The 17,433-nt window shown below is 37.7% G+C and overlaps 1 protein-coding gene and 1 pseudogene across 11 annotated transcripts in view; both read right to left on the bottom strand.

The window, feature by feature from the left end:
- Positions 1-14,722, bottom strand: part of C2CD5 (C2 calcium dependent domain containing 5) — an 82,721-nt gene extending 67,999 nt beyond the window's left edge. For all 11 annotated transcript variants that reach the window (XR_009543570.1, XR_009543571.1, XM_060166724.1 and 8 more), the window contains exons 1-5: positions 14,541-14,722; positions 14,305-14,423; positions 4,548-4,634; positions 2,986-3,157; positions 1,615-1,710 (exon numbers count right to left, since the gene is read on the bottom strand). Coding sequence is in view for 9 of the 11 variants with exons in the window: in XM_060166724.1 (XP_060022707.1) it covers positions 1,615-1,710; positions 2,986-3,157; positions 4,548-4,634; positions 14,305-14,394 (445 nt within the window). In the remaining 2 variants the exon portion in view is untranslated. The remainder of the gene's footprint in view (positions 1-1,614; positions 1,711-2,985; positions 3,158-4,547; positions 4,635-14,304; positions 14,424-14,540) is intronic.
- Positions 421-1,544, bottom strand: LOC132529207 (leucine-rich repeat-containing protein 34-like; annotated as a pseudogene).
- Positions 14,723-17,433: the final 2,711 nt, after the last annotated feature.

Below are 17,433 nucleotides of genomic sequence, written 5' to 3'. Positions count from 1 at the left end.
CATAGGAGTTTTCAACCCTATTAGTCCAGGCTGGCTATGAATTGCCCAGATCTGTTTAATTGTGACCTATATTTCATGGCATCCGCAGGGCTCCATACCTGTAGATGCTTATGTCACTATGGATAGTACCACAGTGCCGCCTCTAGTGCTCCACTCCTATCTTTCAGCATCCTATACCAGCATAAAATGCCACTGGCTTTTTCTTTTTTTGACAGTTATTCAAAGCTTAATTATAGTCAGATCTTTTACACATTTGACAAAAGTAATTTGTTCTAACTTTTGAAAGAACTGTAATGGGCAATAAAATATTAACCTTTATAAAGTAAGACAAATACGTGAAAATTATTTTAACCTTTGTTGACCTACTGGTACAAGAGTAAAATCTACGTTAGATGATTAGCTTGCAATCTTCTCTATAAATTAGTGTCCAGTAATTATGCTTTTTAAATAATTCTGCTTTTTAAAGCCATTTGAGACTTCTGCAAGATATACACGTCCATCCACCACAAATGGCTCCACGTCTGTATGGCCTGGTTTTGAAGAGCCCATTTGAATTAAGTCTGAATATGCCACACGTGTAGCCTCATCAAATTTGTTTCCCAAATGTAGACATTAATGGGATTTGTTTTCATTGGCTGAGAAAGTGTGACAAGTCCTCTCCCCTTATGTTGTCGCTAACCTCTGACAACCCACTGACATCAAAGTAGCATAGGCTACTGTTCAGATACAGTGTATCATCTGTTTCATATCACAATGTTTTATATTATGCAGACACATATCTAGTTTAACAATGCAGTGATTTTCTTTCAACATGTGGCCTAAATGAATTGTGGACTCTTTCTGTATAGGTCCGTTTGGGTTTATTCCCTTAATTGTTGGGTTTTGAGTTAGGACTGTAGCAAATGCACAGCACCTACAAATGCACACTTTGTATTCCCATATCTAATTTCTCTAAGGATGAATTAAATTGTTGCATTGCAGGAGAAAACATTCCACCTTTATTTTCAATCTTGTTTCCAGTCATTCTTAAGTATTTCAGAGCTGTAATCTTATGTAGTGCTTTAACAATTAATTCTCCACCTCAGACTCAATATCACTAAACATAGGTTTATGTAAATATTGTCTCATTAATATATGGATTCTTCTTTAAAAATTCTGAAAAAGATCCAAAAATCTTCACCTGTTACCCTTTCTACTGGAGTTAAGTGACTGTAACCAGCAATGATTAATGTGATTCCTTCTAATCACACTCTTGTGGGCAGAGGCTGGCACAGAGCCTAGAGAAGGGAGGATGTGGGGGACAGCCAGAGGCAGCCTCCCTGTGGGCCACAGTGTCACTGTCATGATGACCGCATGCACACACATGCCCCACTGGATTTTTCTAAAAAAACTTTCTATGAACTTGTGAAAAATTAGATATCATTTACTTTAAAATCAGATAAACAGTTCCCAGAGCTACAGTAATTACTTCTGAAAAATTCACAATTTTCTCTCTGGCATTAAGACCAAGGTATAATACGTTTTCCATTAGACTTCTGAAACATTAATTTGATTTCTCATATTTAACAATTATTAAATTTCCTGTCAAATGAGTAATAAAATATATTTACTTACTGCAAAAGAATTTGATTCCACATGACGACTGCCTAAATCGATTTAAATCATTGAAGAGGTCTACTTTGACAACTACATTGATTTCCCCACGGATACCTGTAATTTCAAAAGGAAAAACAAGTTTCTACCTTAAGAAAATAAAGTATAATTAAATAATCAAGCAAATAATGATTTAAAAATAATGTATCAATCATAACAGCAATGCTAACTTTGTTTCCTAATTATTTTCATTCTATAGATGCTCTAATTTATTTAAGTAAATCCTGTTCTCCAATTTATTTTACCATTTTAAACATCAATGAATAATATAGAATATGAATGTTACAATACACATAAATCTCATCAAACATCTTATCTTCTTATAATAAACTACTATCAATGTAATTGCCAGGTCAAAAATGTAAAATAGACAGAAAAATGCAAGACTGTAGGCAGAAGCATCTGCCAGTTCCTTATGCCCATAATGGTCCCTCTGCCATTTTAAAGAGATGACATATTTTTAGGCTAGTGGTTCTCAGACTTTTTGATTGCAGGACCCTTCTACAATCTCAAAAATTACTGAAGATCTCAAAGAATCTTTGTCTATGCGGGTCAAAACCTTCAATATTTACCATATTATAATTTTAAATTGAGAATTTAGACAAATATTTACTTATTACTTCATTTAAAGTAGCAGTAAATCGATTTATGTCAAAATAAACACTTTTATAAAAATAACTATTTTGAAAAACAAAAGAAATTTTAGTGATAAGAGTGGCATTACATTACATTTTTGCCAATCTCTATAGTGTGTAGCTTAATGAAATAGTTAGATTCTGATTTCTGCTCTACATTCAATGTGTGGTAACATCATACATCATAAAACCTCTGAAAACTCCATTGTACAACTTGTAAGAAAGTGAGACTAAAAATGGCAAATGTCATATAAGTATTATCCTGAAAACAGTTCTCATCTCACTTCACAGAGCCTGTGAAAGTATCTCATGGACCCACGGATGTCCCAAGACCATACTTTGAGAACTTTGCTTTAGGCAACAAAAAGCCTTTGAAGAATTTTTTTCCTTTCAAGAATTTTTAAGTAGAAAAGTTTCAAGATTATTCATTTTAAAATGTGTTTTAGAAACAGAGTAGCAATATTAGATGATTTTCAAATGATACATTTGCTTACTATATTGTACAAATTTAGCAGGCATTATTTCAAATTATGGTCAGGAAAGTTACAATTCTACCAACAATACAGACTACCACATGTCTATTAAAAGAGAAGACATCTTTTGAAGATATGTATTTTAAAAATACCAGGCACAACACAAAAGTCTTTAAGGATAAATTAAAAGACTGTGACTTATTTTCTTAAAATGTATTGCTTACCATGAATGGTATCATAAATTGGAAACCATCCTGAGATGACTGTTGCAGCCTCACTGTAGAGTAAAGGATCAATGTCAATGTACACTTTACCAATGGCATCATTTGCACTATATGTATCATGGTCAAGAACTGTGATCTGGAGAGGTTCATCTTGTAAATCTTCATCATCCACCTAAAAAAGTATATCTTAAAAATTAAATCTTATAATTTAAAAATCTTCATTACCATAAATGTATACATATACCAAATGTAAAAGATTACTTATTTCCAGGAAAAGAAATCTTATAGATTTATCTCTAAGCAAAGGTAGAGAGATTAGTCATTAGGGAAATGCAAATCAAAACCAATTAGATAACACCTCACATCTACATTCTTTGTATTAAACTGGTCATCAAGTCTGGTGAAGTCAACCTCCGAAACCTAAATACCTTCTTCAGGTGGTTTAAATATGAGACAGTTCAAAGTAAAAGAATGCAGATGGTCCTTAGCCATAGGAAATCAAACTCACCTCATTCATAATAAAAATACACATTAAAATTATACTGTGAATACCACTTCAGACCTACTAGGATGGCTTACATTTTAAAAATAAAATAAAATAAAATAACCAGTATTGACAAGGATATGGAAAAACCAAAACTCTCACACATGCTGGTAGGAATGTAAGATGATGCAACCACTGTGGAAAAGTTTGGCAGTTCCTTAAAAAGCTTAACACAGAAATTACCGCATGACTCAGCCATTCCACTTCTAGGTATAGACCCAAAAGAACTGAAGACAGGGAGTCAAACAGATACTGGTACACCAAAGTTCACTGCAGCATTATTCACCATAGCCAAAAGGCAGAAACAAACCCAAGTGTGCATCAACAGATAGAGGATAAACAAAATATGGCATATTCATACAATGGACTATTATTCAGCCATAAAAAGGAATGAAATTCTGATACATGCTACACAACATGGATGCACCTTGAAAACATTATGCTAAGTGAAAGACGCCATACACAGAGAACAAATACTTATGATTCTACTTATATGAAATACTTATATAGGCAAATTCAGAGTCAGAAAGTAGATTAGAGGTTACGAGGGGCTGGAGAGAGGAAGGCATGGGGAGTCATTGCTGAATGAGTATTTTCTCTTTGGAGTGATGAAAAAATTTTGGAAACAGTGGTGATGGTTGCACAACATTGTATGTATGTGAATGCAATTAATGCTACTGTATTGTACACTTAAAAATGGCTAAAATGGCAATATTTATGATACGTATTTTTATCACAATTCAAAAAGATGTTTAATCTGTACATTATTCTTAAGTGATTTTTGGTATATGCTAAAATCCAGAGAAAATTACTATATAATAATATAATACCTTTTTAATCTGGGTTCTCCTATTCATATATGATATTTTCTGAACTGTAACGTAATTTTTTGAAAACTCAATATTCTTAGGAAATATTTTTATGGTGTAGGAAAACTACTATACCTGAAATAAAACGTAGTCCAATCATTCCTGCGAAAAAAGGGTCACCACAAAAATGCTGACATTTAAAAACTTACCTCAAATTTAAACCATTCTGAGTTCCACTGAGGGTTGAGGGACTTGAGATACACATCTGTTTTAAAGGTGGTATTACCAAATTTTACCTAAAAACAAGTAAGAACAGTTCAAATAAAAATATTAAAAATGTGAATAAAATTAAAATTTAACATCAGCTAAACAATAGGAGGATTAACCATGAAGGGGATAAAAGACAACTATCCCCTGAGACAAAAGGCAAGAAAGTATGGATGGGTCCAGGCAAGTTTATAAACTACACCTGGAACAAGGGATCACCCACTGTTCTGCCTGACTAGCTCTACAGGGAAATTAAAATCAGACCATTATGTCAGTGTGGAGAAAGTAATCACATGGCCTTCACTAAACAGGAGCTCAGACAAAAGGGGAAAGTCTTAAGGGTGGAGGACCAGCAAAATACAATCAGAAGGTAGAAAGGACAACTGACTCTTACCATCTCATCAACGGAATCCAGAACTACAGCCCATTATTATAAGAACTTAGTAACATATCCTCATATTTTCTCACTTCCTCAGTATTTGTTACTTTTTAAATCCTTACCTGTGCATACACAGTGATCAGCAATAAACTATGGTCATTAAGGGTTTTATGTTTCTATCTTCAGGGACAATAAAAGGGGTTGGAATGGGGAGACTACCCTGCTTCATAGCCAGTCTTGGCAGATACTAAATCAAAATGCAAAAGTAAATAAGAAGAAAAGGAAGAAGGCAGAAAGGAGGCTAAATCCCTGGGACTTGCTTCTAAGAAAGAATGGAGATTGTGAAACCTCAGGCTGGACTTGAGAAGCGGTCAGGAAGCTTAAGAGCAAAACAGTTAAGAAACTACTTCCTAGATTGTTTCACCTTTCCTAAACTTGATCTCTCTAAGCTCTTCCCTAATTCTATCAGTTATCACCATTAAGTATCTTTTCTAACCTCAAAATTCATTAAAGGTTTATCCCGATACCCAGTAAAGAGTTTTGCATGTTGCAGATACTTAGGAAATGCTGGTTTAATCAGATAATCTATGAAATCTCCTTTCCTTCTTGACCTACAACCCTACTATTGGTATTATAATACTTGTAGATATTAATGTTTAATCAGTCCAGAAAATGTTCTAAAAGCAAAATACCCAAACCTATAGTTATTATCTTCTGTACATTTTTCTAGTTATTTTATCATGCAATTTGAATTATCAAGGAATGATACCAACCATTGGGTACCTAGGCAGTTTGGTCAGAGGGTTGAAAAGGTTTAAGAAATTACATAAAAATAATGAGTTCTTGCATGGTAAGGAATATGATAAAGTCAAAGATAAATAAGAAAGTGAGAAAAAGGATTTGCCAAATATGTCACAAACAGCTAATTTCTTCAATTTCTAACAAGTTCCTACAAAGCAATAAGAAAAAGATCAACAAACCAACCAAAAAAAGGAAATTCAAAGAAATGGAAATATAGATGTCTTTTAAGTATATCAAGAGCTGAAAACCTCATTCATACTAAGAGAAATCAAACTAAACCGACATTTTTACTACTCAGGTTGGCAAAGATCAAAAAGTTTGAAAACACAGTGTGAACGAGGCACTCTCATACTCTGTTGCTGTGAATGCAAATTAGAACAATCTTCACAAAGTGCAGTCTGACAACACTTATCAAAATTTTAAATGCCTATACCCTTTAAATTCATACATAGGTGCACAATGACATATATAAGCAGCATTATAGTAGCAAAAGATTGGAAATAACCTAGAAGTCCATCTATCAGGAACTGGCTAAATTAAGTATGGGAAAGCCACACAATGCAGTGCTATACAGAAGACAGAAGCAGTTCTCCGTGCACTAGTATGGAACAATGTCCAAGATACATCCCTCTACTGCAGAGCAGTGTGTACGGCATTCTTTGTGGAGGAAAAAAAATGGCAAAATGTTATAAGGCATATGATATGTGCCTATATATGCACAGATTGTTTCTGGAAGGATATACAACAAATGTTAACAGCGGCCACTAAACGAAACAAGACAGATCGGTTAAAGGAAAGGCCATGAGAGGCTGACTCATTCTGTACATTTTGGATTTTGAGCCATGCACATATATTACCTATTTTTTAAATGGATTATTTAAAATTCAAAAACATCAAAAATTAAAATAAAATTCAAATGGCAAAAACTGTTTTGATTCAGTTATAAAATTCTGGATTCACTGCAGGGAATTTCTCCTGAAGTACTTTCACATATGGCCCCTTCCCAAAAGATATACAAAAACCTAGTGACAACAAGAAAATGACTAAATAAATCACATGCTCCCTACTAAAGAATGGAGTTGATTACATGTACTGTCAGGGGATGATGTCAATGGCATAATAACTGAAAAAACCAAGTAGTAGAATATAAAAAGTATGATTACATTTGTTTTTAAAAATATGGTATGTAAAAGTTTTTGTTTTTGTTTTTAAAGCCAAGGAGAAGGAGTAGATGAATACATGCCAAAGAAGTGACAGCAATTATCTCTGAAGGGACTGATAAGGGTGTAGACAACACAGTATAGTGTTGTAAGTAAGAAGTAAGGGGCTTTCAAGTTTTACTTGAGTATTTGAATCTTTTCTAACAGGAGCTATTCATGTACGGTCATCCCTCAGTACCCACGGGTATTGGTTCCAGGACTCCTCCCACCCATCCCCCCACCCCACAGATACCCAAATCTGTGGATGCTCAAGTCCCTCATATAAAATGGCACAGTACCTGCACATAACCTATGCACAACCTCCCATACACTTTAAATCATCTCTTTAGTACCTAACACAATGTAAATGCTATGTAAATAGTTGTAAATACCATGTGAATACTATGTAAACAGCAATCACACACAACAAATTCCAGTTTTGCTTTTTGGAACTTTCTGGAATTTTTTTCCAAATATTTCCTACCTGCAGTTGGTTGAATCCGAGGAAGTGGAACCCAGGGATACGAAGGGCCAAATGTATTACTTGCACAATTTTTTTTTTTTTACTTTTAAATCACAAATGTTAAAGAAATGAAACAAGGAAAAAGAAACCTGGGAAGAAATCTGCTCATACTTAAGAAATCTTACTTATCTAGCTTTCATTACATTTCAATATTCAAAATATCAAAGAAATACTTATTGTTTAATTTACCTAAAAACTGCTTTATTTGAAGTAAAATGTCGTTAGGATTCATAAAAGCATTCAAAACCATTCAAAAGCCAAATGTACTTAAGGAGTTTGGCTCAACTGCCAAAAACAGCATATCATTTCTTAAGCTCTGATTTCAGAGCCCTCTTCAGTTTTGTCCCATTATAATGTAGTGCTATACTGTGATTTTTTTTTTTTTGGTAAACTGTCCATTCTAGATATAGTAAAAATCTGATAGTCCCCACACTATACTAAACAAACAAGCAAAAGACAAGATTTTAGAAGAAGAAGAAGGCTAGAGTGTATGTTTTGCCAACATTGTGGTGATTCCCCTTCTACTAAAGAAGAATCAGAGCTCATTTGGCCTTATTTAATTCGAAGGAGATTTTATTACTCAGCAATTAAATGAATGTCTTACAATTTAGTTAAAGAACATCAGGGATTTTAACAAGATTCCCTAGTAAGGTAAACGCTTTCTCTTTCCCCACTCATTAGCTAAATTACCTTGAGAAAGTTATTTAACCTGTTATTTAAAGCTGCTTCCTCCTCTGAAAAGGGGAGTTGCTGTGAGCATTAAACAGGATAATGTATGTAGAGACTTAGCAAAATGTCTGGTAGAAAATGCTCATTAAATATTAATTTCCTTTCCTCTCCCTGTTCCCTCAAAGGCTCCTGGATAAACACAAAATGATAATGTAGTTTAGCGGAACAGTTTGTAACATGCACATTAATATTGGGATATATTTTGATTAATACTCCCCTGGTACAGAATCCCATCCTGTTCATCCTGGAGATTCCCACAATAATCATCCTTAAGTACTACTTGGTCTTCACTGGCTTCCTAAACTCCTCACATCATATATAGTAGAAATTCCCTCAACCCCAACGCAATCAGGACCAATATCTGATTAGTCAATCAAATAATCTGGTTAGATCAGATAATCATTAAAAATGATACAAACAGTAAACATTTTCAAATAAAACATATAAATAAATATTCATTCCTCTATCTTTTATCGTAAGACTGAAGCCTCTTCTTTGAGTAAGGGTCCACCGTTGACAGTTCTGTGTCATCTTTTTTGCATAAACCAAAACATATCATCTGTGTTTGCCAGTCTCTCATAACATATCATCTGTGTTTGCCAGTCTGGGTTTCTTCAAAATGTGGTAAAACTTAAAATCACTGGTTAAATAACTATGGATAGAGAATCCTAGATTTTTTACAATCTTCATCTAATTCAAGAGCAATTTTTAGCAACTGTATCCATAATGCTTTACACAGCATTATCAACTTCATTATCCCACTTATTTCACTGATTTGTATAAGATTTAAATAAATAACAATAACAAATAGTGTTGGCATAAATAGGTTAGGGAATAAACGCAACTGCCTCTTGGTAAAGCATATCAGCCAACTGATGGGAGAAGCAGGCACACTGGAGTATAATCTAACGGTATGGGGTATTCAAGAATGTGTTCATGGCAGAAATGCAGAGCACTGGGCACTGTAATGAGGCAGTTAATAGAAACTGGTTAAGAGAGCATCTGCTGTACAGACTTCTCCTCATCGTTTTCAGACCACTCAGTAATCCGCATCCTCTCTACCCAGCCAAATTTTACTTCCCACTTCTATTTAACAAGAACCCTCCCTTCAATTACTTGTGCTATATTCCCTCCTTTTGCTTTTATCATTTATCCTCTTCATCCAAAAGATGCCCCCTTTTCCTCTCTGCCTATGGAAATGGCACCATCTTTCAAGCCCAGCACAAAGACAGAAATCTTTCATATCACATAATTTATCCCTTTATTTTTTATCCCTTTATTTTTTATTTTATCCCTTTATTTATCACATATTTATCCCTTTATCCCATATCACAAAATTTATCCCTTTATTATATTGTAATCCTTCATTATCCCCTTTTTCATGCATTAATCTTTCCCTTTCTGCTGGATTATTCCTATCAGCACACAAATATGTTCTAATATCTTCCACCTTATTTTTTTTTAAGTACTAAAACTGCATACTCCCCCCCAAATAACACACTATTTCTTCTCTCCCTTCACAGCCATATTTCCTGAAACAATTGCCTATGCACGCCTCTCCTACTTCCTTACTCCCATGTACTTTAACCCTCTAAATCACTACAGTATGGGCTTCCGTCCTTGACACTCCTCAAGCCAGGACCCTTAACATCCTTATGTTGTCCAATCCAGTGACTTCTCTGTCCCCTTACTTGACCTCTCAGTGCCATTTGACAGTTGAGGATTTCCTCTTTCTAGAAACTTCCTCTCTTGCCTTCTGAGACATTACTTTCTGGATTTTTCTCCCACCCACTGGCTAACAATCTCAGTTTCCTTCCCCTAGTCCTCTACCTCTAATAAATTCTTAATGTCATGTTCATTCAAGGATCCATCCGTCTTCTCGCTCCCTCTTCTCTCCCCTAAGTCAATGGTTCGCAAAAGGGACAGAACCAACTTCTAAAGAAACTTTACAAATTTAGGGACGAATAATTTCTAAATTTCAAAAATTTCATTTTTGGGACAAATAATAATAGTATTTAGTAAGGAAGACCAGAGATGCTAGGTGTCCTGCAATTCAAGAGACAGTCCCCAACAATGAAGACTTGTCTCATGTCATGACTTTCAAATATCCACACCAGATAGCCACATGGGTGAAAAACCTACCTAGACCCTAACTCAGGTTTATAGATAGAATATTATGATGGGTTTTAATACACATTAACTGTCAAGAAATGCAACCACTGTGAAAATTAATGGACAACTCTCTTTTTTTCCCATGAGCTGACTATAGTGTATTTTGGGAAATCAGATAACCAATGGCAGTGAAGGCCCATCCGAGATGCCAAAACTACACAACTGTCTCACTCTGTGAGAGAAGCAGTCATGTTCACGTGATTTTACAGGGAGGGGAGGTACTCCCTATCCTGAATTCTGCTTTATTTTCTCCACATGGGGAGCTTCTCACCATCTAGCATACTTTATCTCTTACTTAACTATTTTTTTGATTAACTCCTTCCTCCACTAGAACCTAAGTTCCGTGACGACAGAAACTTTCATTTTGCTCTCTGCTCTATCCCCAGCATGCTGCACAACAGCCAGTATAGTATCTGATATATACAAAGGCTCAGTAAATATCATGGGCACAACCTGATTACTTCATGTCTTCCGTGGTCATTAACAAGCACTTCCATATTGAAACACATTAAAAAATACTTTTACTTCTCTATCATATTACAGTTAGAGCATTATATTGATATTTTTAAACTGTGGGCATAGATAGGTTATATTAGCTATAGATATCATGCCAAGATAGTAAAGGGAAGATTTCAAAATACCTGCCATATAAAGGCAGGACCGGGTCTCACAAAGTTGAGAAGCACTGGCCTGTGTGCGCTTATCTTTAACTCATACCTCTCTTCGAAACACCACACTCACAAATCCAACTTTCTCCTTGACAACTCCAATTAAAGGAACCAAAGACATCTCAAATTTAACATGCCCAAATGGAAGTTGATTCTCAACCCACTCAATCTCTCTCAACTCTATGGAGAGTGAGAAAATTGCCCCAGTGACTCCAGAAAGCTAGGAATCACCTTTCAGTCTCCCCTTCCCTGATCCCTACTCCAGTCTACCAACAAATCCCCTACTGTCTATCTTCAAAGCATATCTGGAATCCATCCATTCTACTAGCAAAACCATCACCTTGACCCTCACTGCCTGTTTTTTGAACTATAATGGAATCTCCTAACTAGTTGCCTGCTTCAGCTCTTTCCCCTCTGCAGTTCATTCTGCAAGCAGCAACAACAGTGCTCATCTCAACAAGTGCTTCCCTCTGAACTGAGAATAAAATCCAACCTTCAGTCATGGCCTCTAGGATCCTACACAACTGGCTCCCTGATTAACTCTCCAACGTTACCTTACAGCACTCTCCCCTTCACTTACTACATGCCAGCACACACATCTTCCTTCACTTCTTAAAACAAAGCAAACCCTCAGGATCTTCCCTCTGCTGAGACTCTCCTATCCTACAGCCTCTTTTGCCCGGCCCCTCCCCTACACAGACAGACAGACAGACAGACAGACACACACACACACACACACACACACACACACACAAGCACACCCTGAGCAGCTAGCTCCTTCTCGTCCCCAGGTCTCTGCCTAACTGGCACTTCCTCGGAGGGCTCCCCTGATAATTCAACCTAAAGTTCCTGAGATTCTCTATCGTTTTCTTTCATGGCACTCATCACAACTTGTAATTATAAATGTACTCTTGGGACTTCCCTGGTGGCGCAGTGATTAAGAATCTGCCTGCCAATGCAGGGGAAATAGGTTCGATCCCTGGTCCAGGAAGATCCCAGGTGTTGTGGAGCAACTAAGCCCGTGCGCCACAACTGCTGAGCCTGCGCTCTATAGAGCCCACAAGCCATAACTACTGATAGCGAAGCCTGCGCTCCCTAGAGCCCGTGCTCCGCAACAAGAGAAGCCACTGCAATGAGAAGACCATGCACCACGATGAAGAGTAGCCCCAGCTCGCCACAACTAGAGAAAGTCCGCGCACAACAACAAATACCCAACACAGCCAATAAATAAAAAATAAATAAATAAATAAATAAATGTACTCTTTCTTTACTTTTTAATGTCTGGCTCTCCCACCAAAATATACACTCCATAAAAACAGGAACCAAGTCTATTTTCTTCACCGTCACATATGCATCAGCTAGATCGGTGACTAGCATGGGGCTTGGCAAAGAGCAGACACTCAGTAACTATTTGTTGAAAGAAGGAATTAATGAGTCACCCTTTAATCCAACCCCTCCCTCACCAGCAAAAGCCATTTGTTACCAAGCCCTGAGAATTTTACCTAAGAAATGTCCCTCAAATCTTTCCCCTTTAATCCATTCCCATTGCCATTCTAAACGTGCACATATTGTCTGGGTAATTTTACCACCTTCTTAACTGATCTTGCCTCATCTTTCATCTATCCAGTCCATCGATAACATCACCATTCAAGTCATCCTACAAAGAAACAACCTAATCCAAACATGATCTTACTTCATTTCTGCTTGAAGAACTTCCCCCGTTTACCCTCTATTTACAAAAAACACAGAAAAGGGCGCTGGTGCCAACCTACATTCCCAGCCTTATCCCTCACAACCTCCACTACGCACACATCCGCTTTGACTCCAGACACATCCCAAACTAAGATGGTTTCCTAACACACCATGTATGCCACTCTGTGCCTCTGATGTTCCCTCTGCCTGGTAAAATCCTGGGTACCCTACAAGGCCCAGTTCATATGTCACTTTTTTTAGGAAGCCTCCCTAAACCTTCAGAGACAGAATTAAGTTTCCACAGTCTACAGAAACACTCATCATCTTGTCTGGAGAGGCAGTATTTGCACCGTGTATTAACAAACCACTAGGCTTTGGAGATTTACAAGGTTAAGGCACCTTGGGCAAATTATTTACTGTTCCTAGGGTTTTTTTTAAGTTATAAAATATTTTTAATTGTAAAAACAGTCAATAGAGGTTGACGATGCAAATGTTATCTCAGAACATTTTCCCTTGTTTCCTGAATTTGCTAGGCTCCTATGTACCAGCAAGTCCCCATAGCAGTTCTCAGGTTTCATGGTTCCTTTCAGATATGTTTTAATTGATTACATGTATATATTGCTTGGAAACAAAAGTCCATGTGATATTAAAACAAATAAACAAAAAACTTGTGTCTTTCAGGTACTTCAATTACAATATGGGAAAATAATACAAGAGCAGGACTGTTATAAGGACTAAGAATTGAAAAAAACTTAGCACAGACCTGGCAATAATGAGATTCAATACGTATGAGCTATTATTTATTAACCTAAACTGTGTGGGTCAGTCTCTGAGATACCGGAAAGCAAAGACTAGGCTTTGGCAATCTGTGTATCCCCATTACCTATCATCTGGCCCAATAACACACCCAGTAACTGTTTCTCACATAAAAATGAAGTTGAGCTTGAGTATTGCCATGGCAATGTCTGATTAGGTCAGAGAATCTTTAGGGAACATCAACAATATTTTATATTGATATGGAATCAGGCTGTATATTATCATGCATCTATCAACTCCAAACATTAATAGCCCAAATGATTATCGTTCTAATGCTCTGGCTCATCATGACAATTTTTTTTTTAAACATCATCTCCATCACTCTAGCATTAAAAGCTAACTACCCTCCCCCCGCCAACGAAGGGTGTGTGTGTGTGTGTGTGTGTGTGTGTGTGTGTGTTTCAGTGGCCGCGTGGTCACACCTTGGGATGTCCTGACTGGCAGGTGGCCTGTTAGGAGTCCTGACATCAGGGTCACCCTGCAGGCAGAGCAGTAACAGCCTCCCCGCGCGGCACAGCGCGCCGCGGACGCCTGCGAGCAGCGCTCCTATCACATGGGCTGCAGTCTCGGCAGTCAGCCCTCCAGGGAGGGCTGTACAAGCACTGCACCCAGCAGGGCGGTCGACAGGGGAAAAGGCTGAGAGGCTGCGGGCGAGGTGACTAAGATCCTTCACAGGGCTCGGCGCTCCCTGTGTTTGGAGGGGCAGGACCTTGCACCAACCTCCACGAAGGCATCAGTCAGGTCACTAGCTCGGTCCATCACCGGCAAATGGCGCCCGGCCACGATTTTCACCTTCAGCTTCCCAGGCATCGTCTCGGCTTCGGCCTCTCCTTGGGCTCCTGCAGAAATAAACAAGCGAGTCTGAGCCGAGCGCCCAGCGGGGCGGGGGAGGGACGGGGGCGCGCGGGGTAACTGACAGCGGAGGGCGCGCGGGGGCGCGCCGCGCCGCCACTTACTCTCGGAAAAAAAAGGGAGCCGTCCTGCGCGGGAACTGAGGCCTCATTCCGGAGAGGCAGCCGGAGGAGCGACCCCGGTGGAGGCTTCTGCCCCGGCTCCACAGCGCTGGCAAGAGAAGCAGAAGCCAGTCAACATCCCATTGACCCGCAGCCGCCCATACGAGTGTTTCTCCTCCCCCCAAAATGGCGGCTCCCAGGGCGGGGAGGAGGCATCGATCGCTCGGCGCTCGGCCCACTTCTCCTGGGAGGCACTAAATTCGCGGAGAGCAGATAAAGGAGGCGGGACGGACTTCGAGGAAGCTGGTAGGCAGGGAAACGGGTCGAGCCCCGCATCATCCACCGACTCTGGGGCTGTAGTTTGGCGCCTTGCTGCTTCCCAGGAAGAAAACCTGCCCACCCTCTGGGAATGAACCGCAGCTGCGGCTCGGTAACTTCTGCAATGCATTTCCAAAAGGCTGGGACAGAAGGAGAAGCAGCGGAGACTGCTAGAGGAGCGATTTCAGTCTGCCTTTAACAACCCACTAGTAGTTCGTGAAATCAGCTTAACTGGTTTCCACCTGGAAAGGGTACAGTTTTTCTTATATCTGAAACAGTGAAAAATTTCAGGAACATCTTGGATAGTCGAGTAAGTGTTCTGCAGTAACACTGTTTATTCAGTCATACACACGTGTACTGGGTGACAGATGTTAACGTAGATCTTTGGGGGAAAAAAACCCAAAAAATTTCGAAATCCAAAGCCACTGCTTGAAAGAAATTGCCCTGCACTCTTAGATCATCTCAGTGTGGTTATTAAACATCTGCCAACCTAAAGATAAGACCTACAATGTTGGCAGTAGTTCAGGACCTCCTATCATAGGAAATTGTGTTCGACTAATTGGACCAGATAAGCTTGATTAAACATCTTGAAGAATCGACCCAATTGTATATATACATAAACATGCTAAAATGAGGCCTAATTTATAAGCTCAAACCATCAGAAAAAAATTAGGGAAGTTGAAACACACATACGCAAGAGGTAACACAAATCACTCCATACCACGCATCAAAAGTAGAAATAACAATACGTGCCATATCAAATACTAAAATCGGCACTAACCATTCCAGTAAAAAGATTATACCACTGGATTCATCAGGAGTGGAAAATTCCCAAATGAAGATATCAGGATGATATTTTTAACTTTAAAAATAAAGGCATCCAAATTGGAAGGAAAGAAGTAAAACTGTCACTATTTACAGGTGACATAATACTGTATAAAGAAAGACTCCATGGAAAAATAGTTAGAACTAATAAATGAATTCACTATAGTTGCAGGATACAAAATCGATGTATAGAAACCTGTTGCTTTCTTTAAACTAATAACCAACTATCAGAAGGAGAAATTAAGAAAATAATCCCATTTATAATTGTATCCAAAAGAATAAAATACCTAGGAATAAATTAATATAAGGTGAAAGACTTGTATACTGAAAACTATAAGACATTGGTGAAAGAAATAAGACACAAAATACTGAAAAATATTCCATGCTCCTGGATTGGAAGAATTAATATTGTTGAAATGTCCATATTACCCAAAGCATTCTACAGATTCAATGAAATCCCTATCAAAAATTACAATGCCATTTTTCGAGGACTAGAACAAACAATACTAAAATTTGTGTGAAACCACAAAAGACCACAAATGGCCAAAGCAATCCTGAGAAAGAAGAACAAAACTGGAGGTATCACAGTCCATGATTTCAAACTATACTGCAAAGCTATAGTATCAAAACAGTATGATATTGTCATAAAAATAGGCACACAGATAAGTGGAACAGAATAGGGAGCCCAGAAATAGACCCACAAATATATGGTCAATTAACTAACAACAAGGGAGCCAAGAATATACAGTGGGAAACTGGATAGCTACATCAAAAGAATGAAACTAGACTACTATCTTATACCATAGGCAAAAATTAACTCAAAATGGATTAAAGACTTGAATGTAAGACCTGAAACCATAAAACTCCTAGAAGAAAACATAGGCAGTAAGATCCTTGACATAGGTCTTGGCATTGAAATTTTGGACTGACTCCGAAAGCAAAGGTAACCAAAGCAAAAATAAGTGGGACTACATCAAACTTAAAGCTTCTGCATAGCAAAGGAAACCATCAACAAAATTAAAAGACAACTTACTGAATGGGAATACAAATCATATATCTGATAAGGGGCTAATACCCAAAATGTATAAAGAATTCAAACAACTAAATAGCAAAAAAATCAAACAATCTGATTTTAAAATGAGCTGAGGATCTAAATAGACATTTTTCTAGGGAAGACATACAGATGGCCAACAGGCACATGAAAAGGTGTTCAGCATCACTAATTATCATGGAAATGCAAATCGAAACTTCAATGAGATAGCAACTCACACCCATCAGGATGACTACTATCAAAAAGACAAAATTTAACAAGTGTTGGAAAGGATGTGGAGAAAAGAGAACACTTGTACATTGTTGGTGGGAGTGTAAATTGGTGCAGCCACTATGGAAAACATTATGGAGGTTCCTCAAAAAATTAAAAATAGAACTACTATATGGTCCAGCTCTTCCACTTGTTGGTATTTGCTGAACACAAAAACACTAATTTGTAAAGATGTATGCATTTGAATTGCAACATTTTACAAAATAGCCAAGATATGGAAGCAACCTAAGTGTCCCTTGATAGATGAATGGATAAAGAAGGTGTGTATGTATATACAGTGGAATACTACTTAGCCATAAAAAAACAAGGAAATCTTGTCATTTGTGACAACATGGATGGAACTTGAGGGTATCATGATAAGTGGTATAAGTCAGAGAAAGACAAATACCATATGATTTCACTTACATGTGGAATCTAAAGAAGAAAACAAAT

The sequence above is a fragment of the Lagenorhynchus albirostris genome, chromosome 11, assembly GCF_949774975.1.
Source record: "Lagenorhynchus albirostris chromosome 11, mLagAlb1.1, whole genome shotgun sequence".
NCBI lineage: Eukaryota > Metazoa > Chordata > Mammalia > Artiodactyla > Delphinidae > Lagenorhynchus > Lagenorhynchus albirostris.
The sequence above is the reverse complement of the archived record's forward strand: the minus strand, read 5'-3'. Positions and strand labels throughout refer to the sequence as shown.